We start from the raw sequence: 19,932 nt of genomic DNA, 5'->3' as shown, positions 1-19,932 counted from the left end.
CCTCATTTATCACAATGGAAGAATGGAATATTAAATGTGATTACAAAATGTCCCATTTTAGTTATTTATGAAAATCGATTCTGGGAAGTGCTAAAAATAGAAACAGGTTGTATCATGGATATCAGAAGTTCTGAAGAGCTTGCTGAACCATGTCTACTATCTCTAAAAGTTACTGTCATGTGGGCCTGTTTTTTTTTAAAAAGTGTTGTTTTCCTCTTGAGCTTTAGACTTTCAAGTGACAAGTTATTAAAAATATATTTTGGGAATTTTATTTGACTTTATAAAGACTCTTGCTAACAATGGATTCTCATGTCCTTCATCATATATTTTTCTTTGTTACTTCTTCCAATTATTTTTAATTAGTTATTCCACATATACAATAAAAACTGTATTCTAACAATTTTAATATCTACAAATTTTATTTTTTAAAAGGTACAAGGCAATCCTATTTAAATAATAAAAAATTATTTTGAAAATGTGTAGCTAAATATGCATATCAATTGAATAAACCTAACTGATGTCTATCAATGAGCCAGATAATAACCTGGTTAATTAATATCATTAACCAAAGAGAATTCTAAAACTTCATGCACTGCAAATTTCATTTCCTTTTTAAAGGTGAAGTACTGTGTAATGTTCAACAACATGCTGCTGTTTGAACTACTAAATTTCCATAAATTTTAGTTTCATCATCAGTAGGAAATGTCACTCACTCATATTCCTGGGATTTTGCATGCTGAATCCAACAAAGGATCACATTTAGGTGGAGCTAAAAAAACAGAACAACATACAACAAAAAAACCACACAAATTAAATGGATTCTGATCCTACTTTGATTGAGGTCAAAAGCTGACTCTAGCAAAATTGTGTACTCGGAGCAATGAGAAAGCTTATTTTCTGTTCATCCATTTCCAGAAATGTGTCTTGCAACTATAGCAACATTTTCCAAGGCAACCAAGTGCAGATTCTTTCTGAACTATATTTAGAAACTGTCTACAAGGATGTTCATTTGATTAAGACCACTAACCAGGATTTCCCCCTTTGAACTCCTCATTTTCTAAATTGCTGTTAAAACAAGCTAATCACATATCTCCAGATTTTAATAAAAGACTAAATTATAATCATAGAAGCCTCTGTCTTCTATGTATACATTTTTCATTTCTGCTAGGATAATCTTTTTTTTCTTGAGCTCTGAAGAAAAAATATAATCCTCCATAATTTATTGCATGTGATTCACCATTGTCATTTGAAAATCAACTTATTATATATGATTTGGAAATGAGAGAACATTTAAACACAAGCAGAAATCCTATAAGCTTTCTTGGCACAAAACTCATGAACACAATATACAACTTCACTCCTATTAGTTCTTGTTATCGTCTCAAAAGAAAGCTTCCTACATTAACTGGCTAGCAGGAGACTAGACAGGAACAAGCAACAGCATCAGCAAACCATGTATTTATGTATTCTGAAGATTTGTGTGGCATTACTGGCTCGCAGTTGAAAACCTAGTATACTAAGAATTATGTTATGGTTTTGTATTTTAAATAGGTTCAAGTGTCTATGGATAATAAACCACACTTCACAGTGAAAATCTGATAAAGTACTTAAAACTCCAGCAATATCATTTTTATTTGTTCCTTTATATTCAGTCATGTTTGGTAAAATATCAAAAGAAATGATAAAGTGTCACTTTGAAAAATGAAACAAAACACTAGGATCCCATGGAGTAAGGAAGCCATAATCAGGAAAAGTCTTTCCGGAATTCACAGCAAGTTCCCCAAGATCTGTTAGCTGGTCCCTGACAATAAGGAACTCTGATCTTGTATTTTTCTAATGTTGTCTTGAAACATACTAATTCCTTTGTTACAGCCTTACCCTGCTTAGGCAGAAATTTTAGGCACCTCATTACAGAAATTTCTGTGTATTTAATGGTAATAGATATTGAGTAAGAGAAAAACCATGAAGAAAAAATACAGAAATTTTCTCTTCTACGTGGAAAAAGGGGATGCATTTGAGCCACTTGACTGTACTTTTGTAGAAACTGTAAGAAAGGAAAGAACTTTGAGAAGTCCTATGCTCGGTCCTGTTCTCTGTCTTTAAAATCATAGCTAATCCTGCCCAGTTCAGTTACATTCTATGCAATTTTCTAAAATAGCCAAGGATGTAAATTCCATAACTTTACATAATAACTTTTCTCAGTGTTTAATCATAGCTACTTGTCAAGATTTTTTTTAAAAGTCTATCAAACCAAAATCACTTTCCATAATTCGAATCTATTTCCATGTGAAAATGCACACCAGCTTCAGACAGTTGCCCTCCTACCAGCCCTCCCAGTGAGGAAAAAAATGTTTCTTCTTCTTTATCTCTGAAATAAACTCCTAACTCCAGTGGTATTTTTTCATAAGTTTTATTTTCCAACTCTTTAATAATTTTATAGAGGTTAAGAAGACATAGGAAAAGCATCAGAAGTATTTGACAAAAATGAGGATGAAAGTAAGATATATTTGCCCCCAAATATTGACAGCTTGAAAATATAGTTTGTAGGAAAAACAGTAAATTAAAAGAAGCTTGGAAAATGAATCTCTGTATGAAAAATGACCACGATCCTGCTAGACTTAATTCTTCAAGTTCAAGGCCTCTGTCTCCTTCATTTTTAATTCCTCCGTTTTTAGCAGCATGTCTGGCACATAAGAGACACTTAGAACCTTTGAAAAGTAGACTTGAACAGATAAGCAATTTGTTTTAAAGTAGAGTAACATAAAAATATTCAAAATAAAAAGAGCCACAAAAAATATGTGTTATTATATTAAAGGACACCATGGAAGGGGCAAGAAGGAAGTGTAAAAACTTGGAATGGGTCACTTGGGACTAGAAGACTTTTAAGACTCTTTCTATCTTTAATGGTTTATAGCTTCTTGGCTCGAGTCTGAGCTGGGTTGGCCTAACCCAATCCTCCTGAAGATCAGTATTTCTTTCAAGGGTCCCTCTTTGGGCCCACTCTGAGTCACAAAGCATGCAAATTATCCTGGGAAAAAGAGCCCTAGAGATCTTAAACTCTAGGGAAAGCAGTATAAACAGAAAGTACTCTCGTCTCCCAAATATAAAAGCACAAAATCACTGCACTCTAATTCATTTTGGTTAGGCCCTCCATATCTTCTCTTAGCACAAACAAAAAGACAACCAAATCCTAATCAAAACTCATGACCTGCTAAATGTTTTCATTTGTATGGAAATGGCCGTGGGAGATCAGGGGACTTGGTGAGATCATTTGGGTGAGACCTGCCACCAATAGGTGGGGACCCTGGACGTGTGTCCCTGGCTCTTTTGGTTCTCTGTCTCTCCCTCAGTACCCTGAGATCCCTTCCAGCCTGTCGTGTGGCTGTCTGTGTGTTACTGATACACAGGGAAATTGACATCTGTCTTGCTATTTTCCGCAGATATCACTGACATGCGAAGCTGGGAACGAGAAAATGCCCAGACTCAGCCGGAAGAATCCAGTCCTTCAGCACTTCCACGAGCTGCCTGGGGGGTCTCTGAAACTGAAAGTGACCTCACCTATGGAGAAGTGGAGCAAAGATTAGATTTGCTTCAAGAACAACTTAACAGGTATAAACAGTGGTGGGGCAAAAGAGAACCTAACCCAAGCCCTTAGATGGGTCCAGCTTTACTACTTATAAATGGCAAATCTTCTTGCCATAAACCCATGTTTTCCTTATATATTACTTTTTAAAAATAAGACTAGGACCAGATGCAGTGGGTAACACCTGTAATCCCAGCACTTTGGGAGGCTGAGGCAGGAGGAGTGCTTGAGGCCAGGAGTTCAAGACCAGCCTAAGCAACACAGTGAGACCCCATATCCAAACAAAAAAAAAAAAAAAATGAACACAGCTAGGTATGATGGTGCACCTGTAATCCTAGCTATGCAGAAGGATCCCTTGAGCCCAGGAGTTTGATGTTACAGTTAGCTATGATCACACCACTGCACTCCAACTCGAGTGACAGTGAGACCTTGTCTCTAAAAAAATAAGAATAAATAAAATAAGACTAGAAGTTGAGAGAATTATTAATTTGTATTGCAAGGAGCATTTATTTTGAACACTTCATACTTCTGGCAGCATTAATTCTATTTTTTCTTTCCTTGTAGTACAATTAGTATTTCACTAGCACTGGCTACCTTAGAAGATGCCTTTTTCCCCCTCAAATTAATTCATATTTAACTTGTTAAACACCACCCCTCCTCTTTTAATCTTCCTTTTACACTTTTTGGATATTCCTAGTAATTTAGTTGTGTGTTATGGCATTTTAAAAATACCAACAAAGTAATTTAAACATGTTTTCAGTCAACTTGTCAAAAACATAACTGAATCAAAAATTGCAGAGTTAAATCCCAGATCCTCTTCATTTTTCCTTCACCTTTGACCTAAACCATTTAATATGATGAACAAATTTTGGTTTGAGGGAGGAGGTAACCTTTTCACCTGAGTCTGCATGGTTTCTTTAAAGTTAAATTGGTCAAAAAATTTCGGGAAAAAACATATGAATGAGTATGATATAACTGCTTTAGTTGTGTTCATTTGTGAATTTGCCTTGATTCAATAATATTCTTAAAGTATACCACCGTCACGTGAATACAGAAAGCTGTACAACTAAATGAAAATACTCAAATCACAAAACTTATTAAATCAATTTAAAACACACAATGAGAAACAAGGGAAACCAGATGGAGTAATTAACACATTTGTGCAAGGGTGGTATTAACGAAAGGACCACATTACCTGAATTCTGACTTACACAATGTTCATACATCTGCTGCAGCAGCCTTCCCTACCTATAGTGTGGCTAGGAGGACCAGAGTTGGGATTTGCACAAATAAGTCCACAGACAAAAAAAAAAATCTCCCATGCCAATGCACACACTTGCTCCATCACAGAGATGCAAGGCCTAGTACACCGGGCCACGACAATCGCTCTCCAATTAGCCTGTTCAATAGCCATGCTTTTTATTGGCCTTTTGGAGGTAGAGCATATGGGGAGCCAGATTGAGACAATACTAGGTGTCACCAGTGGGTAACCAAATTTGAGAGTGACAGTTGTCCATCCAGAGATGACATGAGATTAATTTGTTCTTTCCATCTTTCCTTGTGTATAAGTAACACTCTGATTTGTTACATTGTATTTTTTATATATATAAAATCAATATATTTCACAAGTTGAAGTTTAGGAATATAAGGGGAAGGCCATACCTCTAACCCTTGCTAGAGAGAGGCAAAGATATAAAATGTAACCAAAATGTTCGTACTTTCATATTTTCTTGAAAAAAAAAATGAATGTTACATTGTATTTTTATTCCAATTTTGGTATGCCTTTCTTGTTACTAGCATGCTGTCTGTATTTAACATACCTTATGAATTCTGCCGATTTCCAGCAAGCTACTGGCTTACTCATCTATACTTAACACATCTATGAGTGTTGCCTATACCACATTAACTACTGGTTACTATCTGTGCTTAATATTTCTTGTGCATTTTGTCCATGACATCTTTTTATTGTTATTCAAAAAGTGAGTAAATGAAAGGATGAATGACAGGGGCAATGATGATTCCTTTAGCACAGTACTAGCACTGTACTTGCAATTGGTTAGCTCAGGTAAGTCTTAACTCTGCTACTTAACAACTTACAGGATTATTGAGTCCAGTCATTTAAACTTCCTTAGCCTCGGTTTCCTGCTTTGGCTCATACCTACATGCAATGCTGTTGTAAGGACTAAAACAATAAACGTGGGGACTATATATGCTTTACAAAATGCAAGATGTACTTGTAGCTAGGTAAAATTTGATTAACAACGAATTTCACTTCTATTACTGGTGTTCATTTGAGTGTATTCTCCTACTTTACATATATTTCTTGGTTTGGACCTTTCTTCAGAACTGAAATTGAGATTTTAGTGTACTCTTGTTGCTCTGTCATGGGTACTAATCACTGCTGCTGGGATAAGCCAAAGAGTCCCGAACACATATGTTTTCAATATGTCCAGGGGCTGAAAGTATAAACTTTTAAGGGCACATTCATCTAGGACCCATTTGGCTTGCAACCACACAAGAGTAATAATAATTGTTATTGCTATTGTATTACATTAGTACACCATAATTACAATCATGTAAAACTTTTCCACAGCATAGGTGCAATTAAATCTCTTTTGGCATGTTCCCAGCATCTGTCTGTGCTTTCTGAAGATGTTTTGAATTGCTGTGAAAGTTGTCAAAATCAAAACAGAGTCATTAATGTTAGAAAAACCCTGACAAATAGAGCTGAGGAAGTTCTCGTGTTTATATGTCCCCCAAAAGTATCACAAATACTCCACAAAAGCCACAACCTTGCACAAAGGCCATTGCAACCTCACACAAAAAATACTTCTGCAAGGACATCTGCCCAGCAACTGCCTCAGACCTCAGACTGGCGTCACCCTTGTTATTGATCTTTGTAACCAAGGATAATCATTTCAAAACAATTGCGTGAACTTCCTCATTTTTCCTTTTAAGGCCTTTTCCTTCCTTTACCTCTCTGAATGCAAACATGGTTTAATACTGCACATGTATTCCCCTTGGAATGCCCTATTTCTGAATAAACTTCACCTTCTTTTAGAGAGCCTCTCTCTGTTTGTTACTCAGGTTGACACTACCACCAATATTACTTCTCCTTTGACTATTTTTTCTAATTACCTCTGATATTTTCACATTTTATTGCCAAACTCGGCTTTGCTTATTTTTTATTTAAAATCCAAAATTACCTTTTTACTGTAATCCCATCTCCAGCAACCTCTTTCCTCCACTTTACACTAGGAGATAAAAGTATGGAAAATAAGTTTGAAAACAGCAGCTCAACTCAGACTTACACATTGCAGAGTGAGAATCCTGGGACACTTTCTAGAGTTGAGTCTACCCTGTTTGGCTTTGGCATTTGTGAGTTCCTACTCCACTTGTATCATTCAAATACACATATTAAGTACATAATGCAATAAAAACAAATATAAATGCTCCTTGCTGCTGCTGCTTTTCTGCTTTTATGTCCAATTAAATTATATGTAGGGTTAAAGGTTTACATAAGAAATGTTTTTATATATTTATATATCATGCCTGCAGATAGAATATTTAAGGAAATCATTAACACTTGATCCTACAGCAGTGCTTCTTAAGCTTTAATGTGCATTTGAATCACCGGGGATCTTGTTAAAATGTAGATTCTAAGTCAGTAGTTAGTAACCCCAGTCAGGTCTGGAGTTGGCCGAGATTCCACATTCTAACAAGTTCCCAGCAATACTCAATGTTGCAGGTCCACTTTGAGTAGGAAGTCCCTAGAAAATGTCAATACTGTTAGTATTGACTCTTTGTGTTGCAGAACATTCAGAGCAACTTATCTGTATGCCTCTAGTATGGCATTGAGCACTTGCTTAGCCTACTGTTACAGTTATTTATGCACTTCCTACATTTTTCCTTCCTAAGTGGTCAGCTCTCCTCAGCACTGTGAGATCAGATGCCATATCTACTCATCATCCTGTTCTTCCCTCACCTTCCTACCTAACACTGTGCCTGGTACATGGTGGGTCCTTGAATGAGTGAATGAGAATATTCATTTTACACAGCTTTATAGCTATGTTGACAAAAAAAAAGTTCTAAAACTGTGTTATTTCCTGTTTTAAAGACCAAGATGATTTTTTAAAAATTTTCTGTAATTCCTCTTGAGTAAAGCAGGTTATTTAATCTCAGTACAATAGTGCATTCTAATTAAGCCTATAGACCCTGGTCATAAAACATGAAAATACAACTAACTCTATGCATAGTAAAGAAGCTTCTCACGAAAGCCCCCCTTTGTTGAACTACTCATGATATCAAACCACCAATTAATGAAACAAAATTAAGTATTCACAATTACTGCAGGAAGGGAGACTGCCATCTGGACATAGTCTAGTGATGTCTCAGAAGGGGGAGTGAGAAGTAGAACATTTACAGGATTTTGGAGTCTGGGCTTTTTAAGGTGGGGAGCTGATTGGACTTGGGCAAATTTCATGATTAGTTCTTCAGGATTGACACAGTGAATTCTGGATCTTGAAGCAAGCTTTGATAAATAAAGTTTGATTAAGAAGTTATTTGTCCAGATGAGCAGAATGCTGTCTTCAATGAGTTGATTTATAGAAATCTCCTGAAGTAGCAGAGTTATTTATTGGTTGTCTTATTTTTCCCAGGCAAAGTTTTCCTGGAACAAACAACTAAGTCATGTTGACAGAGGTGGGCTACACTCTTACCTAAGTCATATTGATGCAGACAGTCTCTGTTCCCATCCTGCACCAGCCACTTCCCCTGCACATGAAGTTGGTATGTGCCCAAGTCCCACTCATGGCAACTTGTGTTGTATGAGTTGCAACAGTTGCATGGCAACTCATTGCAACTCATGTTGCAATTACTGGACAAAACGGATGCTGAAGCCTCAGCTTCCAATAGATTTTTCTCACATAGACACCACTCAAACAGGTAGAATCCATGATAAAGAGATCCTATTTCTCAGAGACAGCTGCTATTTGACAAAGGTTTTATAGGACTCAAAAACATCATAATTTTTGACCCTCTATTGGGTCTTGACTTCCCAGTTGATGAAGCTTTTATTCCAGTACTTTACATTCAGTGTAATAAATATCATATAAGCCACTCACAGCCAAATGCTGCTAATGATGGGATAAATTTGTACAGACATATTTATGATGAAGTCTGAATGTAAACTTTTCTTTGGGGGCTCAGAGGAAAAAATAATTCTGAGTGGGTTAAATAAGGGAAGATTTTTAGGTGCTGATGAAATTTAAGCTGGGCCTTGAAGAGTGAAAGGAAAAAACTGATACATAACAATAAAACAATAGGTCTGCTCAGTTTAGTTCAGGGGTGGGAACCTTTTCATGTTGGGTGGCCACTTAATTTAGCTGTAATCAAATAAGGCCACATTCAAGAAACTTCAATTAGACATACTTAAAAAATGTACATTATTTTATAAAACTCTAACTACTATGTACTTAATAATTTCAAAAAATGAAAACAACTTGTTAATTTTAAAGTTAACTATATACTTTTAATGACTTTGTTGTGTCTGCTTTTTGTTGGAAAGCATTTGAATATTTGGTTGCAACATGGAGGTCCATAGTTTCAGTTGATCCTCTAGATAGGTATCAGTCATTTGTGACCTTAAGGGCATCTTGATTTGGGTTAGGAAGGAGAATGTAAATCCACAGCAGTAAGTGGTTGAAAAGCAAGAAAGCATTTTTCGGGCATGTTGCTGAAGGCATGGGTATTCTACTGAATTTTTCCATATTCCAGTTGGATCTTTCTTAGCATCAAACAAGGACTTTAAAATGTCATCTACTGAGAGCTCAATCAATTCCATCTGTAGTTCTTTAGGTGCCTTGGTGACATCAGCTAGGTGAGGCTGAAATGCTAATTTGAGTGTGATGTCATGATTCTCAAAGTCAGTGAAACTTTCATCGTGTTCTCCAACTAATAGGTCTGTAATAGCTGAGTCTTCTTCAGATGATTCACATATATCCTGCTCATTGACGACCTTTGCTAAATGGGGAAAATGTTCATCAAAAATTTCCTTTTGAAGAAGAAATGTTTTGGGGGAAAAAAGATAGCTTTTTTCAAAATGCTTGGATTTTTTGCCACATATCATATATAGACTTAGTTTACCTTGCAAAGTAATACTCAAGTTGTTTTGATTTGACATGATATCACACAGAAATGTTGCATTCCTATAGAAATCTTCTAATTCAAATTGATGATTCTGTTCTTCATAAAATTTAACTCTCTGTTCTCTCAGAGATAAAAGTTTGGCTAACACATGTCCCTGTGATAGCCGATGCAGGTTGGAATGATACAGTAAATCCACAATGAATACCTCATCTTTCAATTTTAGCATGTTAGGAAACTGAGGATGGCGTGTTGTATTTGCAAGAATATAGTTAACAATACTTATAACTTGTTGCAAAATGCTACTTAAAATAGTAGCTTTAGCACACAGATTTTGCTGATTCAAGATAACATGAAGGTGCACTTCCTATACAAACACTCACTAAATATACCAAATTCAGTCCAAGTTCACGTTTATCTTGAAAGTTGTTGAAGATATCTATACTTTGTGTTCTGTTCACAAGAGTACCCACAGAGAGTAACTCTTTGTAGCAAAGAAAATCTTTTATTATGACCTGATTGAAGAAGTATAAAACCTGTACTGAGTCAGTAGTATCAGTTGATTCATCCAAAATGATTAAATAATATATATATTCCTTTTGAAGTATTGCATGAATTTGTTCTGTTAAGCTGAAGGCTAATTCATGCTGCCAATTAGTTATGATTCTCCTTGAAAGAAGCAGTTTTTTGTACTTTGAAATGTTATCAGGGTCTAAGCATCCTACATCTTTGACAATACATTCTTTCACCATTTCTACATCACTGAATGGCTTCCCTTCCCCCCCCCCAAGTATATAAGCTACTTCATAAGTTGCTTCAGTGGCATTATTTCCAGGTCTTATTGCTACTTGAAAGAATTGTCTTTGCTTTTGCTTTTCATTTTTAAATTTCTGCAATACAGCCATTTGCACCTCTCCCTCTAATTTAAAATATTTGTGGTCCTTATAAGTGTTATAATGCTGATGAGCATTGAATTTCTTTAATGTTGATATTGCAGTATCATAAAGCAAGCAAATCATCTTATCTTTAGCAGAAACAAGATATTATAATCCCTAATCCTCATTTAAAAATCTGTTTTCTTCTTTCAGCGTTCTCTTGGTCTTCTTTGACATAAAAAAGTACTGTCAAGCTCTGCAACTATTCACAACTTTCACTTCCAACAGAAACACAGTGCACCACTGTCAACAGCTGACAACAGACTGGTGCACTCAACCCCCATAAAGTGTCGCCAACCAGCCTCATGTGGTAGTAGTGCCAGTCAGGTGGGGGAAGTTAGAACCAAATCATGAGCATAGCAGCCATCAATTTAGCCTTTATGGCTTACTAATGTTCTAATTGTGCCAATCTGGGAGGATTACTTTGTTGAAACTTAGTTTCTTCTTTGGTATTTTAAATATGTTCATTTAAAAAATAAAATAATAAGATCAAAGACAAATAAAAATGTATTAATAAAAATAAAAGGATTTGTTGTATAAAATTTGGATTTAGTCAAAAGGCTGCACTTAAGGACCTAGAAGGCCAAATGTGGCCTTAAGACCTCAGGTTCCCCATCCCTGGTTTAGTTGGTACTATAAAAATTAGATCAAACCTTAAGGTAACAAGTAGATAAATAAAACAGTTGATTTTATTTTTCCCTTTTCAGTGTGTATTTTTGACATTTGCAAAAATGACATTTCCAAAGCCGTGTAAAATTTATAGCTATTGCTTTAGAAAACACTAAGTTATGTGGCTATGTTTACTAACTACAGAAAATCTGTAAGAATAATGTGTTATTGTGATTTAAAGTGTTAATATCAAAACCTAAGAAGGACAAAATGATCTTTACTCATGTTTTCCAGGTTTATTATGTTTTCTATCAAATCAAAGGCTAATTTCTCTCCACTTTGAATTCCACAAATGTAACATGTATTTAATTGGGCAAAATTAGTTCTATGATTTTAACATTTTGGTAAGATTTACTTTTTCTTTGCATTTTTTTTATGCAGAGGCAAAACAGTTAAGCACAAATAATTGAGGAGTTAGGAGAATTTTCTAAAGAGGCATATGGTCCAAATTTTCCGTTCTTATGTCCACAAAATTCCCTCTATATGTAATGCTGTTGTTAACACATGCAAAGGAAGGGAATCTGACCCATAGTATTTTGCTATTTTACTGTGAATTTTAATTTAAAATGAGAATGAGATTAATAGGCCAGTTGGCTACTTGTGAGTTTGGGGGGAAAAGTGGTCAGACTAGTATTTCTTGGGCCAGATGGGTCATAGAAACAAGTGAACTTTTAAGTTTGGTCTGTGTCTTAAATACCAAAGGCTCTGACTTGTAGGTGAGAAAGCAATTTAGCATTTAACAGCATTAATCATTAAAGAAAGAATACAATGAATAATATAAAATATTTACTATCGAATAGGAAAGAGACAGGGTAAAATAATGGTAATATAAACTTAAAACACATTAGAAATTATCCTGGGATGCTGCAATTATAAAAGAAATATGCTACTAATCTATTTTTTAAAGAGTAAATAAAACGTTTGCAAGAAACTGAGTAAAAATTAATTTAAAAAGAAAGACAATTACCGATTAACAATAGATTTTCAGTGTGTTTTATATTTTGAAATCAATAAAGACTAATAAAATGGAATCTATCCCATTCATCTGCTTTTCTGTTAATTTCTAACATGAACAGAAAAGCAAAGGTCTTTATCAGAATCTTTAGTAAGACACAGAATGAATGGGCCAGGAAAGAATCTCTGTGCTCCCTCTCCTGTCCTTCTTGTTTAAAGCAGGGCAATAATTCTGCTGCTTGTAGTGCTGAAATTTTCCCAGATGCGCTTTGCAATCTTGGACTATTTTAGGACTGTCTTTCCCTACCTCTGTCTGTCCTGCAGACTCGAATCCCAAATGACAGCTGACATCCAGACCATCTTACAGTTGCTGCAGAAGCAAACCACAGTGGTCCCCCCAGCCTACAGTATGGTAACAGCAGGAGCGGAGTATCAGAGACCCATCCTGCGCCTGATGAGAACCAGTCGTCCCGTAGCATCTATCAAGACTGACCGGAGTTTCAGCCCTTCCTCACAAGTGAGTGTTGATGTTGTACAACCAAGAGTGTCTCCCAAAGTGTTTTTCCAGGGACCTCCTGAATCAGAATCACCTGGAGTGCTGTGGAAAATACAGATTTCTGTCTCTATCTCTGTTTCTACTTAATTATAATTTCTGGAAACGGGCCCTTGAGTCTACATTTTAAACAGATTCTCCACTGATTCTTAGTGCTCATCTAAAGCTTGAGAACAATGGACATAGAAGAATGATTTTAAACACTAGCACATTTTTTATTTTTAAGAAAAAGATTTTTTCCAGAATCCACCTACTTAAATTTATGTCCAGAACTTTGAAATCTAAGGAATAATCCTGGGTCCAAAAAGTGCTTCAGAGAAAAATCTGTAATTTGCTGCAGTGGAAAAATCTGGGAAAGGTGTCAGGAAGTAAGGGAAGGAGAAATAGCACCTGGCCAGATTAGATTTGAGATTCAAATGCCTTCAGACCAGTAATCTCTTCTGTGCCCTACCCATCACCAGAGAGCTGTCTTTAAAAAAAAAAAAAAACTGCATGATAAACATGATAAGAGAAGGAACTTAAAGTATCCTTTATTCTGCCTCTGAAGACCTCTAAGAGGGACCTTTAGAATTATGTGAAAATGCCTAGTCTAGCTTCCTTGGAATTCTATTTTGGGAATTAGTCTTAATTACTTAAATATTATGGCCAAATTGGATCTATGAACAATGATTTCAATAAGGATTTCTAGAACAGTCTTGTAAAACTTTTTTTAGATGTTTTGGAGTTTAGTGCAAAATGTTCTGGGAAATGAAACTATTAGGTCATTAAATATGAAATGTCTGATTTCAAATCAAAAGTTTAGTTTATTAGCTTTTAAACAAGAAGCAGTACAATTAATCAAAGTATGTGCCTAAACCATCGACACAGTTTTGCCATCTTAACAGTAGCTTATTTATGCCAGCAGCGAAGAAGCCTGGAGAGCCAGTGGTGATGAAATCAAGAAAGGCATTTTCCACAACTTGTTGAGAATTGAATATTTTTCCTTGCAAGAAGTGGTCCAAAGCCTGGAAGAAGTGGTCGTCAGTTGGTGCAAGGTCTGGCCAATATGGTGGATGACAGAAAGTTTCCAAGTCCTGCCTCTATAGCTTCAGCAGCATTGTTTGTGTGACAAGTGGTCAAGCACTGTCTTAGAGAGGATTGGCCTGTCTCTAATGACCAGTCTTGGCTTCTTAATCACAAGCATCCTCATCATTTCATCCAATTGGTTGCAACAGACATCTGCTGTAATCCATGGACCAGGTTTCATGAAGCTGTAGTGGATAATACCAGCACTGGACCACCAAACAAACACCAGTAGCTTTCTTTGAAGAATATTCAGCTGTGGACTGTGTTCTGGCACTTCATTTTTATCCAACCATTGTGCAGCTTGTGATTGTCAAAAAGAATCCATTTTTCATCACACGTAACAATACAGTGTAGAAATGGTTCCCCTTTATGTCATGACAGCAAAGAAAGGCAAGCTTCGAGAGGATTTCTCTTCTGACGCTTGTTTGATTTATGTGGTGCCCATCTATCCAGCTTCTTTACTTCTCCCATTTGTTTCAAATGTTCCAATGCTGTTGGAATATATTTGCTGCTAATTCACGCATAGGTTGAGATGGATTCACTTCAACGACAGCTTTCAGCTCATTATCCACCTTGGTCTCAGGTCACTTATGTGGCTCATTTTCAAGATTAAAATCACTAGAACAAAACTTCTGAAACCATCAATGTACTATGCATTTATTATCTACATCCTTCCCAAACGCTTCCTTGATATTTCCAGCTGTCTGCACTACATTGGTTCCACGATGGAACTCATATTTGAAAATAACAAGAATTTTTGACTCATTTATGGTTTCACAAAAATTGCTGTAAAAATAATTTAAAGATAATAAGAAGCCAAACCATGCCTTCCAAAGAATGAAGTTGTACCTTCAGGATAAAAATAAAACAAGAAGTGTCAAAGTGAAATGTCATAGATTTCAATGTGAAACTTAGTACTTAAGGAAATCGGACATTTCATACTTAATAACCTAATACATTAGTAACAGGAGATAATATGCTAGAAGAAAAATAATATGATCTTTCTAAAATTTAAAGTATAAATTAATTTATCTTTAGCCAGTTTTGAATGGCTTGGAAACATGTACAATCAAGTATTTTGTTCTTTGTTTTCAGTGGATTTAAATAATATTATTTGACTAGAAATGGGTGATTATACTTCCTTTCCTTTTTCTTTTCTTTCCTCTTTATGCCCCTTACTCATCAAGCAACCACATTTTCTCATCCCAGTTTTATCTTGGAATTTAAATGAAAACTTATCTGGAAAACTCAAATGTGAAATAATAATCCGATTTTAAAAATCTGGCTTCAGAGTAAAAGTTCTTGGAATGGTTGTTTAGGATTATCTAAACTGATAACTGATCTGATAATTGATCTCCAATGTCTTGATTCATCGAAGGAGGGAAATGTTGGCTAATACCGCTAATGAAATACAGATTAAGGGGGAAAGAAAACACATTCAGATTTCATGAGTGTAATTTTCAATGACTATCAATATGAATTATAAAAACCTGTTTTCTTCTCTTTCTATCAGTGTCCTGAATTTCTAGACCTTGAAAAATCTAAACTTAAATCCAAAGAATCCCTCTCAAGTGGGGTGCATCTGAACACAGCTTCGGAAGACAACTTGACTTCACTTTTAAAACAAGACAGTGATCTCTCTTTAGAGCTTCACCCTCGGCAAAGAAAAACTTACCTTCATCCAATTAGGCACCCTTCTTTGCCAGAGTCATCCTTAAGCACTGTAGGAATCTTGGGTCTTCATAGGCATGTTTCTGATCCTGGTCTTCCCGGGAAATAATCATTTTGTACTATTTACTCCACATACAATGTAAGTGCTTTTAATGGCTGTTTTCCTTTTTGTATTTAAATCCTCTCTACTTGACTCAGGGGCTCACAAGGTACCATTATATGCAAAAGTACTGTATATTTTCCTAAATTGAAGCTTGTAAGGTAATATTGAGCAGTTAGGATGTAAATAGACATAAGAACTTTTGGTTCCAAATGTTAAAACTGCCAGCATCTCAAGGCACCTTATTTTTTATTTTTATTTTTTAAATCATGTGCATGTTAGGAAACTCCAATTTCTCTTGCATGGAGACTCCTATTTATTGCTTTTCCTAAACCAGTACTTTGTTATGAAAATGCCTTCCAAGCAAATAAGAAACCAAGGGATAAAACTGTTCGTGAATGCAACTCAGATTCAGATGATCCTCAACTCATGGGAGTTCAAGAGGGATAAAGGGAACTTAGTCACTTTTGAGAACAGGTATCCTTCTGTACTGAGATGCTTATAGTTAATTACATTCCTTCCTCCACACTCAAAACACCCACAAAGTTTAAGAGTTATAAATCTCAGACAGTATAGGAAGCCATCTCCAAATACATGAATTTAGGCTGACTTTAATGAGAACAAAAGGTCTTTCTACATAAAATTCTGTCACTAATTACATTCATAAATCATCTAAAATATTTCCCACTGGCACATTTCCTTGAAGGCTTAAAAAAAAGTTTCTCTAATTTTGGTTTTTTTTCTAGGGAGGGCAGGGGGATGGTCTCCTAAAGAACTGATAAAGTTGAACTGATTTCCACAGCTTTCTTCTGGTTCATATTTTAGGGCAATCCTGAATTTGATCAAAATAGTGGACACATAGTTTTCAAAAAACGTGCAATTTCACTGGATTTGCATAGCGAAACTAGCTTTCATTAAGTACATGTTGTTGTATGGTTTCCTGATCCCTGCTGTAGAAAAACAATATGCCTACAGAGGAAATACACAAACCAGCAGTAAAATTTCAGTTCTGTTTAGTTATTCTAACAATTTTGCTAAGCAGAGATTAAGTGCAAATCTATCACATATCAATTCGGATGGATATATATTGACTCCAGAATACAATTTAATATATCTTCCAATTAAAATAGCTTCAAGTGTTAGGTTTGGGGTGTTTTTTGAGGGGGGGCATATATGTCTTATAAAATTGGGGTGAAGAAAAAAATTACAAGTTATTAAGATTTTGATTAGTCAAGTTTTAGTTAAGAAATCTTATCTTTACAATTTTAAAATTATTATGGACTGATCCATTATATCTTTTCCTCTGAACAAAAATTTTAAAATTTGTTGAAAGTTTCTTAATTCTTTACTAATTCTTACATTCACATATAGCTTTAAAAAAAAACATTTTACCTGTGCACATTATCAAATGGGTTAATTTCTATCCCTTCAGGATAGAAATACAATCTATTGCTTTACCCTTTACTTTTGAAACTAATTTATTAATCAGCTTCAGATCCAAGCAATTTATTTAAATTTATTTTATTTTATTTAAAAACTATTGCACTCTTTAATGTGATTAAAGTGACCTTAAATTATATATATATATATATATATATATATTTTTTTTTTTTTTTTTAATTGAGACAGAGTCTCGCTTTTGTTGCCCAGGCTAGAGTGAGTGCCCTGGCATCAGCCTAGCTCACAGCAACCTCAAACTCCTGGGCTCAAGCAATCCTGCTGCCTCAGCCTCCCTAATGGCTGGGACTACAGGCATGCGCCACCATGCCTGGCTAATTTTTTCTATATATATTAGTTGGCCAATTAATTTCTATTTATATTAGAGACAGGGTCTCGCTCTTGCTCAGGCTGGTTTTGAACTCCTGACCTCGAGCAATCCGCCACCTCGGCCTCCCAGAGTGCTAGGATTATAGGCGTGAGCCACCCCGCCCGGCCTATATTTTTAAGTAGTCACATAAATTGATAATCTGTCTGGGAGGCAATCTGTAAACATGGACATGTTCTCATTCCTGCTTAATTTTTGAAAAACCAAAACATGACTGCTCAAGTACCAGTCAATTCAATAAAAGTGTGATAATTAAAACCAGTTTCCAAAACCATTCAGTGTTATGCAGATATAAATGTAGGGCTAATACTTTCACTTTCTCATTCAACAAACATTTAATGGGTGTCCCGCAGGGGAGAGAGTCCCATAAATGGCTAACTCCAATTCAGAGGACTATTTAGGGATTTTTATTTCCATATTGGGACATGTTTTTGCAGCTGCAACAAATTTCATAAGGATTAGCGGCCTAAATTCCAGGAACATTCAGAATGAATTCACCAGAGGCTGTTGATTTGCAGGGAGAGAGGATTTGGCAGGTGAGGAATTGAGATCTGATTGTTTGATTAGTGAATGCCTCAGCTGCAACATTTGGTATGACATGCATAAAATTCAGCCTTCCACATAAAGCTTCTATTTATACTTCTTAATAAAAACTGAGCATGAAGGAATGAAACGATAGGGAATGATGTGCAGGCATCCAGTTTGCATAAATTCTGGCACAACACAAACCTTTTTTCTTCTTAATTCCCTGACACAAAATAATTGCTTGATATTAAAATCTTAATTCTCAGAGAATTGGACAGAATTAGGAAGGTTCCTTCCTACAGGATATTAGCTTTAAAAGAGCCTGAGCAATATAAAGATACAGTTAGGCATAAATGTCAGAAGGATAAAATCAATGGTAAAACTGATTTATAGATGACCAAAGAAATTATCTTGATGTACAAAATGTATCTCCCTGCTCCAGCCAAAGATCTAATACCTAAATGCACCATCATCTTCCCCACTGGCTGTAGCAAAAACAGTCTGGCCCCTCCATCTAGGGAGCCTGCTGAAGATCAAGTCTAACTTTTGCAACCAATCATAATTGCAGTGTAGCAAGTGCTTTCCTTCTAGGTAATTAGAAGCACTGACATAACACCTTTTGCTTTCCTCCTAAAAATAATGTTACCTGGTCCCCTGGTCTAAATAAAATGTCATCGAAAATCTAAAGTTTGTTTGGATTAGATGATCTCCTGCTGTTATTAATTGCTGGGCAAAGAGCTGAAACTTAAGAAGTATTTTACCCTGTAGGGGAGTCACATTCTTTAATTAGTTGGAAAACCAGAAATAAAACATGCTGAAGCAATGTTCTTGCAGGGATTTTAAATTAATAATCACTCATTCAACACACATGGGAAGGCAGAGGGCAGCTCTAGGACAACATAATTTCTTAAGTCCATTATAATATGTTGGTCATCAGAGCTGAACTTTCCTACTCTTCTAGTCAGGAAATATGGAAACGAGGTCAGGGCAAACTAGCATTTAGAGTCAGGTTTAATATGTGTGTATAAGAGTTGCTTATACGGTCCTTTTCAAGGTTGATCTTTAGCAATGGTTTCAAAATGCCTAGGAGAACAATGTCCTCATCAAAATCCCATTATATATTACCTAAGGATAAAATTTGTTGTCTTATTAGCATATCTAAAATTATTATTATTTAATAACAGTATCTTTCCTCAGTGTTTTTCATTTTTTTTTCAAAAAAGGGATTCAGTAAATCAATTATTAGAAATGAATCGCAACATTGACTAATTTATAACTTAATACAATGGAGTCTTTAAATTGCTTGTCCATGGTTAAAACCAAAAGTACATCTATATGTAAACATATTTCTCATTACAAATCAAAACTTTTATAAATTACCAAAATATCAAATGTTACTAGGTTTCTAATCATATTTTTATGTGTCCATATCTTGTGAGTTCCAATAGCCATTTGGAAGATTGGATGATGTAGAATAGTGGTCCTCAAAGTGTAGTGCTCAAGCTAACAGTACTAGCATCACCTGGAAACTTGTTAGAAATGCATATTCTTGGCCCCCACCCCAGATACACTAACTCAGAAACTTTGGGGTGGGGACCCAGCCATCACCTTTTAACAAGCCCTCCTTCACATGATCCTATGTACACTAAAAATTTGAGAATCACCATAGAAGAGTAAGCATAGTTTTATAGTCAGAACAACTTGGGTCCCAACATGAAATGAGTTCTTTCATATCAATAGTTTTGTGACTCTGAGCAAATTAAATTAATTAAACTTCTCTGAGATTTTTTCTTGAATCTGTAAAAATGAGATAATGGTACCTGACTCACAGAAGTTTGAGGAAGAAATGAGATAAAATATAGTAAAGTGCCTGGTATACAGTAGGTGCGCCAAAAATGCTAGATTCTT

The 19,932-nt window shown here is 35.5% G+C and overlaps 1 protein-coding gene across 2 annotated transcripts in view; it reads left to right on the top strand.

Annotated features, from left to right (window-relative positions):
• KCNH7 (potassium voltage-gated channel subfamily H member 7) overlaps positions 1-17,237 on the top strand; it is a 477,996-nt gene extending 460,759 nt beyond the window's left edge. For both annotated transcript variants that reach the window (XM_076005608.1, XM_020288501.2), the window contains exons 14-16: positions 3,441-3,609; positions 12,610-12,802; positions 15,417-17,237. In XM_076005608.1, the coding sequence (XP_075861723.1) occupies positions 3,441-3,609; positions 12,610-12,802; positions 15,417-15,683 (629 nt within the window). In that variant the 3' untranslated portion in view covers positions 15,684-17,237. The remainder of the gene's footprint in view (positions 1-3,440; positions 3,610-12,609; positions 12,803-15,416) is intronic.
• Positions 17,238-19,932: the final 2,695 nt, after the last annotated feature.

The sequence above is a fragment of the Microcebus murinus genome, chromosome 8 (genome assembly GCF_040939455.1).
Source record: "Microcebus murinus isolate Inina chromosome 8, M.murinus_Inina_mat1.0, whole genome shotgun sequence".
Lineage (NCBI taxonomy): Eukaryota > Metazoa > Chordata > Mammalia > Primates > Cheirogaleidae > Microcebus > Microcebus murinus.
The sequence above is the reverse complement of the archived record's forward strand: the minus strand, read 5'-3'. Positions and strand labels throughout refer to the sequence as shown.